The sequence below is a fragment of the Lontra canadensis genome, unplaced genomic scaffold (assembly GCF_010015895.1).
Source record: "Lontra canadensis isolate GAN:19392208 unplaced genomic scaffold, GSC_riverotter_1.0 scaffold89, whole genome shotgun sequence".
NCBI classification, from domain to species: domain Eukaryota; kingdom Metazoa; phylum Chordata; class Mammalia; order Carnivora; family Mustelidae; genus Lontra; species Lontra canadensis.
Window position 1 is genome coordinate 5122697 of NW_022631083.1, and position 22772 is coordinate 5145468.

The window sequence follows — 22772 nt, forward strand, 5'->3', positions numbered from 1 at the left end:
GCATTTGCTGAGGAGCGAGGCCCGCTCACCTCCCTCCCATGTGGGCATGGGCTCTGTCTATCTCACTGTCACTTTCTTTCCAGAATATATTTGCACCATTCCACTCGCAGATTTCCATGGAAGAGCTGGCCGTCTGATTTCAGACCTTTGTCAAACAAGGTTGTAGCTCCTGTACCATAAGCGTCCCTTAGTGTCAAGACCTCAGGGACAAACTTACAGATGTGATGGACAGACCCTAATCACTTCCTTACTTAGCTGGAGTTATCTGTCCTCTTCATGGAGACAAAAGGAACTCAGGGAGCCTTACCTGCCTATGAAGATTTGTAGTTCAGTAACACATTAAAGCACCCAGTGAATTCAGGACCAGGCAGTTAAGATATCACTCTGCCTTCTCTCCTCATCCTGAGTCGTCTTTTGTGACATTTCCTGCAGTTAGGGAAATTAAGCAGTATACAAGTCTTAAAAATGGACTTGTTAGTTTTAATATAATTTGTTTCCTCCTGAGGACTTGTTATCATAGAACCTTAATGAAATATTGTAAGCCACTTGACATTGTTTCATTTTTCCCAGAAGGGTCAGTGAACCAGGGTGGGGCATTTTCATTTGCTCATACACACGTGGCTGGTCCCACTGCCTTTGTTCAAGTGTTGTGTATATCAGAGCCCAGGAGAGGTGGACCAGTGTCAGCAGGTGTGTATTCGTGTGTAGTTCTGTCCCTTAGGAATCTTGGTGAGAGGCTGGCTTTCCTTTCCACGACCATCTGCCTTGCTTTGGGAATTGAGAAATCAAAGCATTCAAGTATTTAACCTCCTAATGGAGCCACAGCCCCCCGGTTCAGTTTCTCAGAGTTGCTCTCAACATCTGTGAACACTCCCACCCTGGTTGCCGTCCTGATGTCTTTTGCAGGCCTTGCCACCAGCCAGCTTTCAGGGATGGGATACCCGGACCCATCCACTATCACGGCCTGCCACAGCCCCTCCAAGAGAATCTGCAGAGTCGGAAATAAGCACTTGGTTTTTATTTGAAATGGAACAAAATGACCCTAACTTCTCTCTTTTTTTTCTTCATTCCTAGTAATTTTGCTCAGAGACGTATTCTAAGAATTTATACCCTAGGAATCTATTTCAAAAGCATTCTCATCCAAGAATGCTCAAACTTGAGAAAGGTACATTAGCCTCGTGGGTGTGCTTCTCAGGCCCTTTCCTAGTTGCTAAACTCCCATTGCCTTTGCCGTAAATATCTGCATTGGGCCAGGTTGAAAAAAAAGAGCAAAAAGATCCAAAAAGCACCATCCATATGCCGGGGCTTGGGGCATCCTGCCATCGGTAGTTTGGAGATGCAGCCTTCTCACCTGCTCTTGGCTGGCAAATCAGAACAGAAACCTGGGCAGGACACTCGCCAGTCAGCTTGCCTCTTGGCTATTCCAGGTCAAAAGTCAGCGCATGTCTGCTGGTCACCGACCCCAGGAGCCGGCATGCCGTCCGTCTCCCTCACAAGCTGCCAGGGATGCACTACAGCGCCAACGAGCAGTGCCAGATCCTGTTTGGCACCAATGCCACCTTCTGCCGAAACATGGAGGTAAGCAACTGCAGGAGGACTGGCTCAGGAGAGAGCTCCTGCCTTCTCTTGGAGGACAGTGCTCTCCTACGCCACTTGTGCGCACACACACACCTGCGTATGCACGCACACATTCACTGATCCACGCACGCACGTATGGAACACCGTCGCAGTCATTTGCATAGGAGCACCCCATCCTTCTCAGAAGTGAGGTAGTGTCACCTGATCTCAAACCCTAGACAGCTATGGGAGGCGGCTGAAAACTGCAAAGCGCTGGGATGTGTCAGGTTGGGAACATTTCACTAAATAATAACATTGGTTATTTGATAGTGGTATCCGTGACCCTGTCAAGATGTTCCATTTACTGAGCCATGCCCCATGGTGTGTCCTTTGCTAGAGCTTCTAACGTGTAAGCCCAGTCAGCCCTCACCACAGGCTCCCCGGGCTGCTCTCCCCAGCGTACAGGGGGTAACACTAAGCCTCAGAGTTGAAGTGGTCATTCCGAATGGCTTGGTTCATAGGCAGGAGAGCAAGGGTTGGTCTCAGTCTGTTTGCCTGCAGAGCGCATGCTTTCTCACCATGCTTCAGACGGCAGGCCATGGCTTGGCCCCTTCTGGGGGTGGAGGTACCAAGACGGACACGTGGGGACCTGGGGCGGTTTCATGTCTGTGTCATGGCCCAGGGGGAGGCCAGAGCAGCTGGTGTGCTAGCCGGCCATTGGCATTTGGCTCAGATGGGGGGGCAGGGCCTGTGCTCTTCTGGAGCAGAAGGCCAGAAACAGGAGAACTAGCCCGGGTGGGGCCATGTGGGACTCAGGAGCCACCCAGTGGCAGCTGGCCCAAGGGGGGCCGTCCTAGAGCTGGAGCTCAGGTTGGCATCGAGTCCCAGGGTGGGAGCCTGGAGGGCGGGGCAGGTTCCCAGAACAAGAGCCGAGGGCAAGACTAACTCCAGAACAGACACACCAGGGATTGTGCCTCCAGATTGAGACCCCGGGGTCACAGCCAGGTAGAACAAGGCCGTCTGGACTCTGGGAGGTGGGATGCTGCCTCTCGAGGGCTTCCTGGCTCTGGGGGTATTGGTTCAGGATAATGAGGGCAGAGTCCTCAGGTGGAGAACAACCTGCCATTGTTTGGGGTGCAGAAAAGGGCAGCGCCTCCTCAGCACTTCCCATTAGCTGTTTCCCTGAAGGGCATTTGTTCACTGTCGTGAATCCTTCTCTCCCATCCCCCTGCAGAGGTGCCAGCAAGGGGCCCTTCCAGAGCCGTCTCCCACTGTGCACCCCAGTACCTTGTACCTTACACCTTGTTAGGGAGATGCAATGAGCCCTGGGATTTAGTCATCCCCGGCAGTCTGCCACTGGTGTGTCTGGTGCTCACCACTGGCCTTGACCATGAAGACACTTCTTCATATACCATGTGCTAGCCAGGAGGCACCATTTGCCTGTCCCAGCCTTCAGTGCTCTAAAGTACCCGACAACACAGAATCATCAGAAAGGGCAGCTTTCAGAGGGTCCTTTGATGGTATGGTGTCTGCACAAAATCCATGTGGCTAGAACCCCAGTGAAGGACCCTGAGCATTGAGGAAGAGTAAAGATGCCCTGGACAGCGGGGATGGAGAAGAGGGAAGTGCCCAGATGAGTCACAGAACACAGAGCAGCCACTCGGCCCAACCTCAGGGCTTGTGGGATATTACAGGCCAGGCTCTGCTGACCCAAACGGGGGCAGAATGGATGGGGGAGGCAGTGGGGCTGGAGGTGAGGTGGGGGTGGGGAGCCAGGCAGAGACCACTTCCTGACTGAGAGCTGCAGCCGTTTTTTGCCTTTTAGGAGCCAGGTAATTGCATACCAGTTGGGCCAGGAGGGATAGGAGGAGGTAGGTACCTCTACTGGGGACTTATGAGTTCCCAGGCAGAGAGAGAACATAGATAGGGTCAATTTTCCACACACTGTCACATGAAACCCTGAGGACAGCTGTCAAGGCAGAGGCTTTGTACCCCATTTAACAGATGAGAAAACAGAATACTAAGAGAGGTTAGGTAATAGGCCAAGGTCAACCAGCCAGGAAGGTGGGGGTGGGCTGCAGGCTGAGCCTGGGTGTGTCTATTAACTGAGGAAGGAAAGACTATGTACAGTCATTTAAAGACAGACCCCAACAGGGAGGAAGGTGACCTGGTATTTCATTTTCCTTTGCTAGCTTCATTTTGTTTGAAGAAGACACTGAAATGTTAAGTAACAATCAGCTCAGCTATGTTACTTTTTTTTTCCTCCCTAGAAGCTCAACATACAAATATATAAAGTGAGATCCTCTCATAGTGCAAGTTATAGGGAAACCAAACATTTATTTCCACAGCTCACCAGGAATCACAAAATACATTTTCCCACTTGCCTTTCCTTTGAGAGCTCACCAGTCCTAAAATAAAATGGACATTTGTCTCCCCAGTACCTAGCAGGAGCAGAGGAGCATGTGTTAGCATAGCTGACTAGCTGGCCAGCAGCCTCAGGGAGCTGGTGGAAATTTTCCTGCTTGCAAGACAAGGGTGCTCCCTTCAGTGTGCATCTTACAGTCAGATTGCGGCAACTCACACAGTCAGATGGTGGTAATGCCATGCTGAAGCACAGGAGATACGGATGGAGAAGAGAGGCAGGAGCCAGCTGGGAACCAGGAGCTTGGGGAGTTCTACCCTAGGCCTGGAACACACCATAAGATTCAAAGCCAAACTAAGGCAGTACCCTACTACGGGATTCTTTTTTTCTTTTTCTTTTTTTTTTAAGATTAATTAATTAATTAATTAGAGATAGAGGGCATGAGTAGTGGAAGGGGCAGAAAGAGAGGGAGAAAGAGTCTTAAGCAGAATCCACTCTGAGCACAGAGGCCAGTGAGGGGGGCCTTGATTCTAGGATCCTGAGATCATGACCTGAGCTGAAATCAAGAGTCAGATGCTTAATCGACTGAGCCACCCAGGTGTCCCCCAACTAAGGGATTCTAAGACTTGCTTTGTCATAAATTTACTCATGTGGTACCTTTGTGAATCTGTGTTTCAGTGAGTGTTCAGTATAACAGAAGGGTGTACATATGTTATATTGTTCCTTTCTTATCCCCTGTAACACTGACTTTTGGTGCTAGTATGAGCCCTTTCCCCTCTTCATCCTTTCCTTACTTCCTTCTGCATCTTCTTTCCCCTACTCCATTCCAGTTGAATTGCCTACCTGTTCTTTCTTGAACTTGCAGGGACACGCTCTGCTTCATGCCGGCCATTTCCTCTGCCAGGATACTCTCCTCCCACATGTCCCTGTGACTAAGTGCCTCATCTTTTTTGAGTTTTGGGGTTTTTTCAGCCTTCTCAAGGAGGCCTACCCTGACCATGCAATTTAAAATTTTAATCTGGTAAGGGATGCTTGGGTGGCTCAGCTGGTTAAGCATCTGATACTCGATTTTGGCATAGGTCATGATACCAGGGTCATGAATTTGAGCCCTGCATCAGGCACAATGCTCAGCAGGGAGTCTCCTTGAGATTCTCTCTCTCTCCTCTCCTTCTGCTTCTCCCCCTAACTCACTGACACGCAATAAATAAGTAAATAAATAAAATCCTTAAAAATGTTAATCTGGTAACCCTCTCTCACCCACTCTTAGAGCACCCAGGTCTCCTAATTCCCTAAGGGAAAGCCCTACTTTCAGAAACTTACCATTTTTTAACATGCTATATAATTCACTTGCTTGTCATAACTATTGATAATCTCCCTCTAGATGATAAACCCTTCCAGGGCAGGAATATTTGCTTTTACTCACCATTGTTTTCCAAGTACTTTGGTCAGTACTGGCACATAGTAAGTAATTGTTGATCTGGGACCCATCCATAACCCTAACAGCAAATTTAAGTTTTCATGTGACTTTATCCAACCACTGGTGACCCTTGGATAAGGCTGTGTTGAAGAAGAAACTCTTAGAGATGTCCCTGTATAATTATAATGTGCTGACTCTCTCTAAACCTAGTTTAGTTAACTAGAGTTAACTATCTGTTTCAGCAACATACATGTAAGACTTTGTCAAATGTCTTGCAGGGATCCAAAAAGATCTTTCCTCTGGCTTCCTCTCAGGGCAAGAAACTGTTCAAAGCATCAGAGTAGATCTGGTAGTGAGTGATTGGTTGCTAGTGACCATCTCTGTGTGTCTCTTATTTGTGCATTAGTGCCCTCATTGGCAAAATCCAAGGCTCCTGGTGAGTTAATACACATAAGGTACTGAGAACTGAGTCTGTCACAATGTCAGCACCCAAGTACTTGAGCTGATATGTGTGTTATTATTACCCTTCTGGGTAGTACTGATTCCCATCCATGGAACACAGAACTAAATCTGTCTGTGTACATCTGTAGGCTCAGCATTTCTCTGTATTGAACTTCTCACTGGCATGAAAAAGCATTATGTAACACCTGGATTCTTCTGGCAGCCAGAGATATCCAGAACCAATCAGAAAGGTCTTTTAATCCCATGCCAGATTGAAATTTATAACCATTATTATTCTTTAATGATTTTGAGGATTGAATTGGATCTCATGTAATAAAATGATTATGGTCCCAATGTTGCCTTTAGTTTCTTATTCTGACTTCTCCCTTTGGCCAAGATGAAGTAACAGGAACCAGAATTACTGCCCCACCTGAAGCAACTAAGAAATCAGATGAACTATATGAGCTATATGAAATAGTGATTTTTTTCCATGACATTGGACATCCAGCAAGAAAGAATTATTCTTGAGAGATGTGGAGCATATAAGGTGAGCCCTCTGATTATCCAGACTTGCTGCCTGGAGAGTCTCGAGGCTATGGCATGGGGAGAGAGAACTGAGAAGAAACAAACCTTCCTGAGTTGAAGAAATGGCGCTAGGAGCACAGAGAGGCCAAGGAAGTTAGAGTTCACAGAGAGAGGTTCCACAGAAGAGTTTTATAAAGAAAAAAAAACTCAGAAATGTGCATAATATCTCCATGAGTCTTCAGCTTAGTACTCAGCAATGTATGTGTGAGAAGATGACCCAAGACCATCTGGAAATATTAGAGGGAAGAACCTCCAGAGCTCATGTAAAATGCACAGAAGGGTGTTGCGTCAGTAGCGTGGCAAAATTAGCCCTGTCCTAAATGCTGATCTAGTGCCACCTAATAAAGTTTAGAAGCAAAATCTGAAAGGATCACACTGGTTTTCAGGTGACTTAAGCAGGCCCTAGAACAAAGCTAAAAAATATTTTTAGAAATACAAAATCGTCTACCACTCAATGACATAAAATTCACAATGTCTAGCATCAAATAAAAAATTACCAGGTCTTCAAAGAGCAGAAAAATACATCCATGATGAGAAAAATCGATCAATCAAAACTGACCAAGAAAGACACAGAAGATAGAATTAACAGACAAGAGTGTTAAAACAGTAATTGTAACCATAATCCAGATTCAAGAAGATAGCAGAAAGATGGAACATGTTAAGTAGAGATATGGAAGATATAAAACAGATCCCAAGGAAACTCTAGAAATGAAAACTCCACTGTCTGAAATGAAAAAGACCCTGTTGCTGGGAAATGAGAGATTGCAGAAGAAATCCTCAGTGAACTTGAAAATGAAGTGACTAAAAAAAAAGTAAGAAATAGAAGACTGCATGAGTGAGCTGTGGGTCTTCAGGTGGAGATACACACACACACCCAGAAGGAAATGAGAGAGCAAGGACAGAAATACTTGAAATAATGGCTAAAAAAAATTTCAGTCTTGGTGAAAATGATAAGCCCACAGATCCGAGAAGCTCAGTGACCCCCAAGGAAAGTAAACAAGAAGAAAGCTAGACCAACAATCCTCATGATCCAGTTGCTTAAAAGTAATGATAAAGAGAAAATCTTAAAAAGGCCAGAGAAGGGGTGCCTGGGTGGCTCAGTGGGTTAAGCCTCTGCCTTCGGCTCAGGTCATGATCTCAGGGTCCTGGGATCAAGCCCCACATTGGGCTCTCTGCTCAGCAGGGAGCCTGCTTCCCCCTCTTTCTGCCTGCCTCTCTGCCTACTTGTGATCTCTGTCAAATAAAAAAACAAAACAAAAAACCAGAGGAGAAAAGTTATGAACACGTAAAAAAAAGGTAAAAAAAAAAAAACAAAAACATATTTCTCATTCAAAACAATGCAGGTAGGAAAATGGTAGAATAGCATCTTTAAAGTCCTGAGAGGGGGGGAAAAAAAAAAAAAAGGCTGTCACATTAGAAATCAATACCCAGCAAAAATCTCTTTGACAAATTAAGGTAAAATGGAGTTTTTCTGTTATGAAAAAGCTTAAGATAATCATAGCTGGCCAACCCATGCTTTAAAGAATATTAAAAGAAATCTTTCAGGCAGGGGCGCCTAGGTGGCTCAGTTGGTTAAGCCTCTGCCTTTGGCTCAGGTCATGATCTTGGGGTCCTGGGATTGAGTCAGGCAGAAAGAAAATGATTGTAGATAGAAATCTAGATCTACACAAAGAAATGAAGAACCCTGGAAGTAGGGGCTACATGGGTGAATATATGATATACTTAAGTATATTCAACTGTCTTTAAAAGATCCTTGGGGCGCCTGGGTGGCTCAGTGGGTTAAGCCTCTGCCTTCAGCTCAGGTCATGATCTCGGGGTCCTGGGATCGGGTCCCACGTCTGGCTCTCTGCTCAGTGGGGGCCTACTTCCCCCTGTCTACTTGTGATCGCTCTCTCTATGTCTAATAAATAAATAAAATTTTAAAAAAAAGTCTTTAAAAGATCCTTGACCATTTAAACAACTATCTTAGAAACTTACCATTTACCAAATGGTAAGTTTCTAAGATAGAAAGACCATGGACATAGTCGATGTCCATGTCCTAATCCCAGAACCTGTGAGCTTTACCTTGCGGGCAAGAGGGACTTCTCAGGTTTTATTCAGTTAAGGATCTTGAGATGGGGAGATTTCCTGAATTCCCTGGATGGGCCTGATGTAATCAGAAGGGTCCTGAGTGAGGGCGAAGCAGGAGATCAGAATAGGTAGCAGAAGGAAAAGGTGGGAGTCATGCAAGGAGGTGGCCATCAGCCAAGGAAAGCAAGGCAGCTTCTAGAAGCTGGAAAGTTCAGGGAGATAGATTGTCCCCTCAGAGCCTCCAGAGAGGCTGGGAATACCTTGATTTAAGCCCATTGCAACTGATTCTGGATTTCCAACCTCCAGAACTGTATGATGAGAAATTGGTGTTCTCTTCAATCATGAAGTTTATGGCGATGTTTTTTTTAGAGAAACAGTAAGAAACAGTAATAGATTTGCCATGGGAAACCAGTGCAGTAATGTAGAGTTTATGACATTCCTAAGAGTAAAGTGCATGATATTCACACAAAGGCCAGGGCAGGAGAGAGGTTCATATACTATTGTAAGGTTTTATACTACATATGAGGTGGAATGATTGCACAGAAAGACAAACTGTGGTAAGTTAAAGATGTATAGTATCACCTGTCAGTCAACCAATAAACAACACAACAAAGTTATAGCTCATAAGCCAACAAAGAAAACAAAACGTGAGCATGTATTGCTTATCCCTGTGGCCCCTCAAGCATATTAGAAATAGGTTACATAAAGTGGATTCTAAGTGTATGTTTCACAATAGTCATTTATACTCCATTCTGGTAAGATAATGGTGCAGTTGACGTTAAGGCCCATGACATATTCTGTTTAGATGTAGGTCTCCTTGTCACCCTGTGCTCATCCCACTTCTCCAGCTGTCCATTTCTTCACAATAATCATGCCCATGATATCATGACATGTCAAGGGTCTCTGGTTATTTCAGAGATGAACTGTGATGCAGAATTCTTAGCAAAATCCTCCAAATCATGCGAGGCCCCCTTTAATAGGAAAAAATGTACTACTTTCTAGATAGTGTGAAAAAGAAAGATGAACACTCAGCCAGGAATTTTAGGGGAATGAACATCACAAAGCCATTACAGCTCTGAGAATCTGGAGAAATCTCTTTTACAAACCAGACTCATGCAACTGTTAAGTTGGGAACACCGTCCCTGTTCTCAGGTCTGGGATCCCCCAAAACTTGTTGTTGGTGAAAACTTCACTGGCAAGCCCCTCAGTGGATATTCCTGTGCAGAGCAGTAGGGGGTAGGTTGGAAAAATACCTGAACTATCCATGAGGAAAGTATGTGTGTGTGTGGGTTAGAAATTTCTAGAACTTTAGGCCTATCACACAAAAATAATGAAACGTAACCGAGGTTGGACACCTCCAAGGGAAGAAAACCACAAAACACACCAGTGCTGAGGAGTTGAACATTTTCTTTTTCATTTTCTGGAATAGAGACCAATAAAAATAAGAAGAAAAGAAACTGGAGAGATTACATTTTCAGAAAAATACTAACCACCAAGACTACCAGCGGGGAAAGTTTTCATTTTGTTTCTGCCTTTTATGAGGAACCAAAGCTGATCCCTGGCAGAAGGTGGATGCCTATCATCTCAGAGGGTTGTGTTTCTCATGGACACAACTTTATTGTACAGAAGCAGGGGTTCTGAACCAGGGGCTGCCGAATAGATTTCAGAGGTTTTGTGAACAAGGATGATGGAAGTTTACATCTTTATCTTTTTCCAATCTGTAACTGAAATGAGTACAGTTGACCCTTGAACAGCACGGGTATGCTCTGTAGGAATCCACTTATACGTGGGACTTTTTAAAATAAATACAGTATAGTACTATGAATGTATTTTCTCTTTTTAAAAAGATTTTATTTATTTGAGAGCAAGCAAGCAAGCATGAGGCGAGAGGAACAGGCAGAGGGAGAGGGAGAAGCAGGTTCCCTGTGAAGCGGGGAGCTCAATGCGGGGATCCGTCCCAGGACCCTGGGATCATGACCTCAGCCAGAGGCAGACACTCAACCAAGTGACCCACCCAGGCGCTCCTGAATGTATTTTTCTCTTATGGTTTTCTTAACATTGACTTGTACTTAAACTAAATTTATTGTAAGAATACAGTATATAATAGAGGCACCTGGGTGGCTCAGTGGGTTAAAGCCTCTGCCTTCAGCTCAGGTCATGATCCCAGGGTACTGGGATCAAGCCCCACGTCAGGCTCTCTGCTCAGCAGGGAGCCTGCTCCCCCCCCCTTCTGCCTGCCTCTCTGCCTACTTGTTATCTCTGTCTGTCAAATGAATAAAATCTTAAAAAAAAAAAAAAGAATACAGTATGTAATATAGGTAACATACAAAACATGTGCTAATCAACTGTCTCTGTTATTGGTAAGGTCTCCAAACAGCAGAAGACTATTAGTAGTCAGGTTTGAGGGGAGTCAAAAGTGACATGTGGACTTTCAGTGGTGTCAGGGGTCAGCATCCCTATGCTGGTGTTGTTCAAGGCTCAACTGTAGTTTCCTTCAACCATGGATGTTGGCAGTAAGCCACAACAGTCTTAGCAGCACCCATGATTGCCTCGGGATTAGGACTCCCAGATAGTTTCATACTGCATGATGGTTGTAGCTGCTACCTCAAGTTACCATTTACACTCACCACAATGGTTAGGGTCGCCTGAGTGGCTTAGTTGATTAAGCATCTGACTCTTGATTTCTGCTCAGGTCATGATGTCAGTGTCGTTAGATCAAGCCCTGTAGCAGGCTCCCCACTCATCAAAGAGTCTGCTTGTCCCGCTCCCTGTTTTCCTCCCCCTGCTTACTCTTTTGTCTCTGTCTCTCTCAAATAAATAATCTTTAAAATTACAATGGTTATTAGACCCAGGGCCAGATCTTCTGAGGTAACGTGTTGACAAAGAAACACATGGGTCACTGAACTATTTATTTTTGTATTTTGGATTATACTTTAATTGTTTCCTTGGCATTCTTATGAATTCTGTAATTATGCATTGACAAATATTACTCTGCAAAGGTGTTTATAGGCTCCCCAGGTGACTCATAGCAAAAGGCTCGGTACTAGGCCATGGCAGGCCACCATCTGTCTCCAGCAGGAAGTGTTGGCTTGCCATGATCTATTCCTCTTCTTTTGTTGGAATTTAAATATGGAAGTTCCTTCTGACTGGGACTTTGTGTAGTTTTATTTTGTTTTGTTTTGTTTTTTTAAGATCAATCAAAATTACAAGCCATTTCTGCATTCAGAGGCATAGGGTAAATAACCTGGGAAAAACGGTTGCTTTGGGAGCAGCCTAGCTTCAAATATTAACCAGATTTCTTGCCTTCTTAAAGACTTGCATACTAGAGAGTCCAGAGAAATTAAAATGCAGTCCATTTTCATGTCTAGGGCTCTGGAGCTCCCCACACCATCACCATTACATCCATGTCTGTCTGCAAAATACTGGTATTGTAAGGCTCAGAGCTGTCTATGGAAATATGAACTACCAAAAAAAAAAAAATTGGCATCGATAGCTGGCATTTCTTGCAGCAATTATTGGCAAATATAGCTGTCTCCTCTTTTAGCCAATGGTAATGTGATGTTTTTAATTCAATAAAGCATTTCAAGAAAGTCCAAACATAAAAGTTATAAACATTGGATGGTAAATATTTATTACAAAGGGGAAATGAACTTTACATAATTAGCCCGGTCCATCTTCTTTATGATTACAAGTTCCTCCTGTCTCTGTCAGGAAAGTCACTAGAAAGCCAAGGCACTATTTAACAAGACTTTAAAGCTGTTGGGGCTCAGATATCCTGCTGGTTGGAGCAGAGGGTGAGAGAGCCCAAGGTAGATATTGTCAGCTGAAAGGCAGAGTGTCACATGGCTCCTGGAAACAGAAGGAAGAGATGCAGAGTTAGGACAACATTATGACAATGATCACAGTCTCATAAAGCCCCCAGCCCTTTCCTGCATGAAAGATACTTATCTGCCCCCCCTCATCACCCTGGTTCCTGGAGATTCTTAGTTGGAAGGTGCTATGTAGTGACTACTCGCCTTTAGCCCAACAATCTCCTTGGCAACACATTCCATCATTGCCCTGAAGCCTGTGTATGACAGCCCCACCCGGAGAGGAAGGTAGTGTTGGGAAGGGATGAACACCAGCCTTATAACTGACTTGAGCAAGGGTGTGCCTACACATCATGGCATTTGCAATGGACAGGCATGTGCCAATCATTCTATTTTTTTGTTTTTTAAGCATTGAGCACAGAAGCTGTAGACCACTTGTTTCAGGAAGGCGAGAGTATCTAGAATGGTAATCAGGATTTGAGGGTCTCATGTCTTCTTTCTCCCTATTGTTCGCTCTTCCCCTCTAATTCTCTTGGCCTTTCTGCACAGCATAGAGGTGCTGCTCCTATCACACAGTGCTTAAGAAGGTCGCCTCCCAAATCAAGCACCCAGGGTCATGTCCTGCCTCTGCCTCTTGAGCAAGTTACACAGTCTCTTTTGCCTCAGTTTTCCAGTCTGCAAAATGGGGTGGGGGAAGCTCTACTTACATACCATAGGGTTATTATAAGGGCTAAGTAACAAATGACGTGTACTGTGCACTCAGGAAGGGGTAGTACTACCTCTGTTTTCTGTCCTGAAGCCAGTGGCAGAGGGGACACTATTTAGCTGACAGTCTTGTTGATTTGTCCTTCTTTTCTGCATCTTTCCTTGTGCTTTCTTTCTTTCCGTCATTCTTCCTGCTGCCTTAGGAACACCAGGCATTGTTCTCCAGCATCCAGTCTCTCTCTCTTGTCACAACCTCACCCCGCCTCCTACCCGCCACCTCAAGTTGCTGGAATGGAAAGGCTCTTTGTGAACTTTCCCAGATCCCATAGAGATTCTCATAGGCATCTTAATGACTAGAGGTGCTGGTGGGGTCCAGGAAGCTCAGATTGTCAGAATTCCACCTGGAACTACAGGTGATTTTCTCTCATATTGGTCACTTCTACACCTGGTGGGTCATTAGAAGCTTCTCCAGAGAAAGTCGGAAGTTTGAACGCCCTCCTCCAGATCTTCAGTCTCTGAGTCTCTAGAAAACCGCTTTCCTGGGGAAATCTCACACTCAGCCAGGCTTGGGAACTGCCTATCTAAATGAGACATGCTGAGTACCTGGCCAGAGTGGGCGGCTGGCCTGAGCCAGAGCCTCGCCCTGCCCCTCTCAGACAGACGGGGCCACGCGGTAGGACATTGGGTTGGGTGCCAGGTTGAAAGCTGTCCTGCCTGCCTCAGTCTCAGCCTCCTGCCCAGCACTGTAGCCTTTCTCAAAACTGTTGGGCTTTGGCAGCAGATGGCCCCAATTTTCCAGAAGTGTTTGGAAGTTTACAGTAGACTGCCTCCTCAGAGAACTCTCCAGACTTTGCAAGTTGTGTTGTTATCTACCATTTCTTGTCCCCCGTCCCCCGACCCCTTGCCAGCAGAGTGCCTGGATGCCCCTGCCCTGCCTTTACCCTGTGACATCCCCTCTCTCCCTCAAGGTGGCCCCAGCCCGGTAACCGTCTCTGCGACCCACAGGACATGGAAGGAGTGACCAACCTCAGGGCTCAGGGAGCCTTCCAGAAATGGGGCTGGCATACCAGCCTGGGGGAAAGCTTCAAACTGCAGTAGTACTTGTGGAAATTTTGGATTAGTAACTTTTTCATCCAGCTCTTATTTTATCTCCCTTTTGGCTGGTTAGTTATCAGCAACACATTTCTGAGGGTTTTTACATAACCATTGCCTTCAGTATGGCTGCGAGACAGAGCTGTTCTCCAAATACTCAGTGGGTGCCCGGAGAGGAAGAGAATCAAAACAACCTCCCTGGCACTTAAAATGGACACCAGACACTGCCAGTGGCTGAAAATGGTAAATCTTTGAATGCAGGAACAGTGCTGTCTCCTGAGGAACTCAGGCCTTGCCTGTGTTTTCACAGTACGCTATGGGAGGAAAGCTTGGCACTGGCGTGCTTGTCCTGCAGCCGCTGGAGGCTCTCTGCTGCGAAATGCAGTTGATACGACTTTTGCCAAACCTTAAATGTAGCCAGGGAGGCAACAGATGCTAGAACCAGACAGCTGTTTCATTTTCCTTGTTCTTTGTCCCAGACCAGTAGCTTTCCACTGCTGTTTGGTTTGGTTTGGTTTGGTTTGGTTTTGGGATTTTTTTGTTTTTTGTTTATGGTGGTGGTGGTGGTGGTTGTTGTTATTATTATTTTTTTCTCTCCCATCTGACCTTATTTCACTTTTTTTCCCCTATAAAACTTGATACTTTCACCATTTAACACAAAGTTAAAATCCAGGGCAGGATAAAATTTTACCTGTACATGACAAACATGATCCTCCTTTATTCCTCTTAGGCAGGAGCAGGTTTCGAGCTGGTTGCCCTACTTTCTTCTGTTTGTTGGAGCAGGAGTTGGGGGAGCCTGTGCATTCCCACCCCTGATGTGACTTGAGTGACTGTACATTTCATTTGAGCCAAGATTATGTAGCCAGTGATGCTTGCAAACGGAACATTATGGGCTCAGGGCCCAAAACATTCCATTCTACTGCAAATAGGAGACAGTGATATGAAGAGCCAATGCTCCTGGTTGATGGAGAGGGTGTGAGATTGTAGGGGGACAAAGCAGAGGAAGACATTGGGACCCATCAAGAGGCAGTATTAAAACCAGTGGATAAGAGGATGTGTTCTAGGGCCTCCCAGCTCCGCAGCTTGGGTAGGTCACTGCAAAGTGTGACAAGTGATTGTTTCTGTCTCCTAAGTGGTATGAGTGATAATGAAATAATTCTGATAAAGTACTTAGCCTGAACTCAGTAAACTCTTAGAATATGTTACCTCTTCCCTTACACTGTCAGAGCAGTGCATGGCCTCCTCATGAATGTATTTGTTCATTCATTGATTCATTCATTTGCTCATTCAGCGAGGCTTGTCTGGGTGTGTACCGTGTGCTTCCACATGTATTGTATTGGAATTAATATCCTGGTTTTGATAATGGTTTTAGGATTCTGTAAGGTGCTGACACAGAGGGAAGCTGGTAGGGGTGTGAGGGTGGAAAGTACATACTTTTCTGTACTGTTCTTGTACCTCTTCTTTAAGTCTAAAACTATCTCACAATAAAAAGCGAAATAACACAATCAGTAGTTAAAAAAAAAAGAAAAAAGATGGGGCAACTCCATTTACACAGGGATTGAACAACTCTAAAATGTTAAGAGAAAAAAAGCAAGATACACAATAGCATGGCAGGATGCTAATATTTGTATTAGCCTCCAGCTAATGAGAGGAGGAGGCAGTGAAACACAGGCAGTGCACGCCCCCTCCCCAGGAGTTCAGGATGGAGGGGAGCCAGAGAGGTAGCAGGTGAGACACATGGGACTGTCACTCAGAGGACTTGGAGGTCGAGTGTTCTTAGAACCCTAATGGGTTCTTCCTGGTGAGAATGGAGAAAAGAAGGAAAGACTTCACAGAAGATGGGGCTCCTGGATTTGGCCTTGAAGAATACAGAGAATGATTTTATGGCTCTCTATTCAGATTATTTATTTCATTTCTGATTCTTTCCCTGCAATGAGCTCCGAGGGCAGGCACAGGTCATGCTCGCTCTCTACCTTAGTTCTCCAATGTGGCGTGGTACAGCCTGCAGCGAAGTGGGCTCTCCCAGCAGAAACAGCAGCCCGTGCTGGGGCCGGGGGCACAGAGGAACTGTGGAATGTGGGTAGTCAGGTGCACGTAGGACAGGGGTGCATGGAGGTGGCAGGGAGAGGACAGGGCAGAAGCTAAGTGAGGAGCAGGGATGTGTCATAGGGATTTTAAGTGAGTCCTGCAGGGAGCGATGGGTGTTGAGGTTAAGTTGAGATCTGTGTTTCCAAAGAGATTTTGCAGATACATTGATCATGAAGAAGACTGCAATCAAGAAGACCTACAGGAAATGATTGCATTGGTCCAGATGAGAAAGGAAGAGGACTTGAACGAGGCAGTGGCACTGAGGCTGTAAAGAAAGAATTCACTGCAGAAAAGCCACATTGCCGTTTTCACGTTTATCTGATCGATACTTTGTAAATATGCATTGTGGGCATGAAGTCATTGTAGCAAAGACCACCTCCACCAGAGATGCTTGGTTATCAGTGTGACTTTCCAGAATCAAGTCTGTTTTCCGAATAAGCAGTGTATGCACAAGGTGTGAAATTCAAAACATTTGTAGATTTCCTTTTTCATACAAATATGAGCATCCTATCTTGCTGTTGTGTATCTTGCTTTTTTTCTCTTAAGGACATTTTAGAGTTGTTCAATCCCTGTGTAAATAGAGTTGCCCCATCCTTTTTCTTTTTCTTTTTTAACTACAAATTATGTTATTTAGCTTTTTGTTGTGAGGTAGCTTTAGATTTAAAGAAGAGGTACAAAAATAGTACAGTAAGTGTATACCTTTCCCCCCAGCTTCCTTCTGTGTCCACCTCTTACAGAACACTAAAACCATTATCAAAACCGGGTTATAAGTACAACTCTGTTCACTGAAGTGCATGCAGATGTCACCAGTTTTCCTGCCAATGCCCCCTTTCTGTACTGGAATCCTGTTCTGCATTTAGTTAGTCCTGTCTCCTTGGTCTCTCCAGTCTGTGGTGGTTCCTTGGTCTTTGTCTTTCATGACCTTGTCACTTGAGCAGTACCGGTCAGTTATTTTGCAATCTGGGTTTACCTGCTGTTTCCTCATGATTATATTGAGGTTCTGCATGATTGTAACATCTTGTAACACGTAACATCTTGTTATAGTGGTACCCCCTTATCCGTATTACCCATGGTCAACTGTGGTCTGAAGCAGCTGATCCTCCTTCTGACCTGTGGTCAGGTCAGTCGTAGCCTGTCCCCAGGTCACAATACCTAGGTCATGAAGTGATGCTTCATCAAATCATGTAGGCTTTTTATCATCTCACGTCATCATAAGGGTGAATACAATAAGACACATAGACCACATTCATAACACTTTTATTATCATATATTGTCACAATTGTTCTGTTTTGTAATGGTTCTTAATCTCTTACTGTGCCTAATTTATGAATTAAACTCTGTCATGGGTATATACATATAAGAAATAGCAGTGTCTGTAGGGTTCAGTACTATCCATGGTTTCAGGCATCTCCTGGAAGTCTTAGAACACACCCCCTGTGGTTACATGGGGATGTTGTCCTAGTGATGTTAACCTTGGTCACCTGGGTAAGGTATCTGAAGGACTCTCCACTGTAACTTTTTTAAAATTTAAATTAAATTTAATTAGCATATAGTATATTAATAGTTTCAGGGGTAGAATTTAGTGATTCGCCATTGACATAACACGCAGCGCTCATTCCATCAAGTGCCCTCCTTAATGCCCATCACCCAGTTACCCTAGCCTCCCCTCCTACCCACCCTGTCCAGCAACCCTCAGTTTGTTTCCTATAGATAAGAGTCTCTTATCTTCACTGTAACTTATTATTTTTCTTTTTGTCATTACTGCTGAGTTTATCTATAGCAGAGTGTCCTGACTTTGGCACTACTGAAGTCATTCTTTGCTGCAGCTGTCTTAGACACTATGGGATATTTAATAACGTTAGCCTCTACCCACTACAAGTCAGACATCCTCTAGATGTGACAACCAAAACAATGTCTTCACACATTGTCAAATTCCCTGTAGGGGGGCAAAATCACCCCAAATTGAGAACTGTTAGTCTATAAGATAAATACCTAGAAGTGGTTAAAAGGTAATTTTTGCACGTTTTATTCACCTGTATATAGCACAACAGGAAACACAGAAAAGTTTTAATCCTAAGTGTACAGTTATAGTCATTTTCCTTCTAAACTGAACACATCAGTTTAACCTGCACATCAGAAATATAGCATCTCTGCAATTCCAGAAGCTTCCCTAAAGACCCCTTCTATTCACTAACTGCCAGCAATAATCACTATCTTTCTTTCTGAACCCACAGATTAATTTTGCCTGTCATTGAACTTGAGATGAAATTAGGTACATGCCTCTAAATTCTTGATAGATATTGTCAGATTGATCTCCGAAGAAGCTTATCTGTTTATGCTCCCATAAACAACATATGAAAATTCCTATCTCTCCATGTCTTTACTCAGCCTCTCTGGTCCTTGCCAGTCTGAGCATTTAGGAAATGTGTCTGTTGCAGGTTGAATGGCATTTCTCTTATTAATGACTTTGAGCATTTTTTCACATATTAAGAAGCCAGTTGTGTTCTTTTTTCTTTGGACCGTCTTTTTAAATCTTTTGGATTATTGATCTTTTTTTAGTGATTTGTTAAAGATTTTATTTTTAAGGAAATTGGCCCTTTAGTTGAAATATGAATTACAATTTTTTTGCAGTTTGTTTACTTTTTTTAATCATTTATGTCAAGCAGGAATGTGTGTGCGTGCATGTGTGTATGTGTGTAAAGTCAAATATATCAGTATTTATTTTATAAGGCTTCTGAATTTCATGTAATGCTTGGGAAGGTCTTTCCTACTCCAAACTGTAAATAAATTTAATTCATGTGATATCTTCTAGCATTTTTATGGTTTCATTTTTATGTTTAAATCCTTAATACAGGGGCGCCTGGGTGGCTCAGTTGTTAAGCGTCTGCCTTCGGCTCAGGTCATGATCCCAGCGTCCAGGGATCGAGCCCCGAGTCAGGCTCCCTGCTCATCGGGAAGCCTGCTTCCCTCTCATAGTCCCCTGCTTGTGTTCCCTCTCTCTCTCTCTGTCAAATAAATAAATAAATAAAATCTTTAAAAAAAAAAAATCCTTAATACAGCAGTCATTTATTTTAGTGTAAGGTGTGAGGTAAGGGATCCAACTTTACTTTGTTTCCAGATGGCCCCTCAGGTGGCTACATAGCATTTATTAAATAATTCATTTCTCCCCATAAATTTGAAATGCTATTTTTATAATATATTATACTTCTTTATATCTTATTTTTAAAATATATTTCTGGATTTTTCCATTCCGTTCCACTGATTTAATCATCTACCTCTTAATACTTACATGACTGTAGCTTTATAAAATATTTTAATACACTAACCAGATGCCTTTTCACAGTCTTACTGGTTATTCTTTTCCTGTTTATTTTTCATATGGTCTTTAGAATCTGCTTGTTTAATTCTAACTTGTGTTGGTATTTTAAATTAAATTATATTATTTTAGAGACTTACTTAGTGAAAAATGTATGCCTTTATACTTTTAAGTCTTCCTACATAGTGTTTCTTTACATCCATTCAAGACATCTTCCTTCCCTCACTCAGGGCAATTTGAAATTTTTCTTTATGTATGTTTTATAAGTTTCTTTATCCTTATAGAATATTTTTTCCTATATGAATGTGATCTTTTATTCCATTATACCTATAAAATTGGTTGTAGTTGCTATTTATAAAGAGCTTTGATTACTATATTTTAATTTTCTACCCAACCATCTGACTGAATTCTCTTAGAAGTTATAATAGGTCTTTGCTTGAGTCATTTGGGTTTTTTAGTTATAATCCCATATTAGCCCCTAATTCTTTCTTTCATCTAAAATAATAGCAGTCTGGTAATATACATTCTTCTTCTCAATTTTAATGAGAATGCTTCTGATGTCTCCCCATGAGATAAATATTTATCAAATGAAGTATCCATTTGTGTGTATTGTTAAGAATTTTAATAAGAGGTTGTGATTAAATTTTATTAAATGTCTTCTAAGTATCTATGGAGAGAACTGGATGAGTTCTCTTTGAATTATTAATGTGGCAAATTATATTAGCAAGTTTTCTAATACTGAACCATCTTCAGATCCGTGGAGTAAACCTTACTTGGACATGGTGCATGCTTTACTATATTAGTAAACTTTATTTAGGATTTTTGCCACATTGCTCATAAATGAGTTTGGTATTAACTTTTTTTTTTCTTTTCCTGTGCTTATCTTATCCAGTTTGGTTTCAGTGTGATATGAATTAATACAAAGAATAAGGAAAACATTCCCCCCCCTTTAAATGTTCTTAAACAGTTTGAATGCATTGGTGTTATCTGTTTCTGAAAGATTAAATAGAATCTCCTTATGAAAAATATTGTTAAGAAACCATGTGGGCCAAAGGTTTTCAGGAAGGGTAGCTCATTGACCAACTTCCATAGGTCGTCTTTTTTTTTCCCCCCATAGGTCTTCTGTATTAGCTAGTCTGTATGCATTTTTAGTCTATTCTGAACAATAGCTCTATTAATTTATACACTGTAAGGAAATCATTTCATCTCAAGTTTATGTACTTAGAATAGAGCTCAGTGATCACTGATTATTATTTAAAATTTATGTGCATATATATCTCTACATACATAAAATTTTCTTTACATTTTGGTTATCTTCTTTCTTTCCTTCTGTCCATCTTTTTTCTTTTTTTCTTTCTCCTTTCTTTCTGTCTTATTATTCATGCTTTCTTCCCTTTTTCTTGAATAGGTTAGCAAGTGGTTTATCCAGTTCATTTTTCCCACAGAGAGCCAACTCATATTTGTCCATGGTTTTTCTGTTTGCTAAATAATAAATTTCTTCTTTTATCTTTGTTAATTTATTCTGTTTTCTTAGAAATTTATATTGTTCCCATTGGGAACAATACATTTTAAAGTAGACAATTTATTTTCTTCCTTGAGTATTGGAGACTCTTCTTTCATATGTCACGATATCTAGCATCTTCATCTTCATTATTTCTTCGTAATTTGTAACTTTGGTTTTGACCTTCCCATTGGCCCAAGAGTTGCTTTAAATGACATCATATGATTTTTGCTGTTTTCAGTGGTTGCAAAGCAAGCCAGTACTTTCATCAGATGTTACAAGGGGAGGGTGTTCCACAAAAGCATGAGTAGGAGGAGATACAGGGCCCATTTTAGAAGACCGCCCCTGCTAAGTGGGGAGACTCCCTATTTTACACAGTCCATATTCTGTGTTAGCTATCTTCTCAAATACTGCTCCTCTTCCATTCTTTCTGTTCTCCTTCTGAGACTATGAGTAGACACAGACATCAGTATTTTCCTCTTTGTTATCTCCTAACCCAGTTTTTTAAAGTTTTTTCCCAATTTCTTTTCTCTTCTTTATAATTTCTTCAAATCCATTTTCCAGTCATGAATTCTCTCCTTCAGTGATATCAGAATCCACTGCTTTCCTTCAACAATTATACCTTGAATGTCTCATAATAAAAGTTCTTTCTAGTTTCTTTTTCAGATTTGCCTGATCATATTCAATCGTATCTCACCACTGGCTTGCATATGCGATGTTATCTTCTATTTCTTTAAAAATTTTATAGATAATTATTATAATGATTTTTTTTCTGGAGAGGGAGAGGGTGGGCAGGCAAAAAGGGAGAGGGAGAGAGAGAATCTTAAGCAGGCTCCACACCCAGTACAGAGTTCAGTCACACAACCCCTAGACAGTGACCTGAGCCAAAATCAAGAGTAGGGCACTTAACTGACTGAGCCACCCAGGTACTCCTACTAGATAGATACTATATATTCTGTATCTGATTGTTCTATCATCTAAATACCTTGGAAGTTTAAATCTTTTGTTGGTTGCTTCTGCCAGCTGTCATTTATGTTGCCATGTTTCCTCCTGAGTTTGCTTTTATTGAAAATCACTGGGGAATTTTGAGAGCTTGAATGATGGTTGCTTTTCCTCAGAGAGACTTTATATTTGTCTCAAAAAGCTAGGGGTGCCACCAATCCTTCTAGAACTGGTAAACACCCTTCCAGATTCCAGACTTACTCTCCCAACTGGAATGTTGATCATTGCCAGCCCTCCTTGTATGTGCTGACTACAGATTGGACTGTGTTGTAAGTACGTACAAGTATAGCTATGTGTGTGTTTTGTATTGGTTTTCTTGAATATTTCCTTTACTTTGGTTAGCTCAGCAGTAAGAATGACATTTTAGGGGCATCTGGCTGGCTCAGTTGGTAAGAGCATGAGACTCTTGGTCTTGGGGTTGTAAGTTTGAGCCCCACATTGGGTATAATAAAATCTTTAATAAAATGTCATTAAAAAAATACCCAGCCCCCACCCAAAAAATACCTAGCTCTTTTTGGAATGGAAGAATAGTGTTGCCTTCCACAGACTTATCTATTCTGATATTTGCTAGAAGCAAAATGTGTCATAGGCAAACCTCTCTTTAGAGTTTGTACTATACCCTAATTCCATGGGCACAATGAAATAAATGCATTTCCACCTTTAATCTCCTTCTCTCCATTCTTTCAACACCCCAATTCAATTATTTGTCTTAGCGATTCATATTTTCCCTTTAAAAGCTCTGATCTTTACATTTGTTATATTTTATTCCTCCCCCTGCTAGACATGATAAAGAAACTGATACATATGGACAGTCTCTTATGCTCCCC

At 42.7% G+C, this 22772-nt stretch overlaps 1 protein-coding gene across 2 annotated transcripts in view; it reads left to right on the forward strand.

The window, feature by feature from the left end:
* ADAMTS17 (ADAM metallopeptidase with thrombospondin type 1 motif 17) overlaps nt 1-22772 on the forward strand; it is a 323327-nt gene that overhangs the window by 166118 nt on the left and 134437 nt on the right. For both annotated transcript variants that reach the window (XM_032836008.1, XM_032836009.1), the window contains exon 10: nt 1428-1578. In XM_032836008.1, the coding sequence (XP_032691899.1) occupies nt 1428-1578 (151 nt within the window). The remainder of the gene's footprint in view (nt 1-1427; nt 1579-22772) is intronic.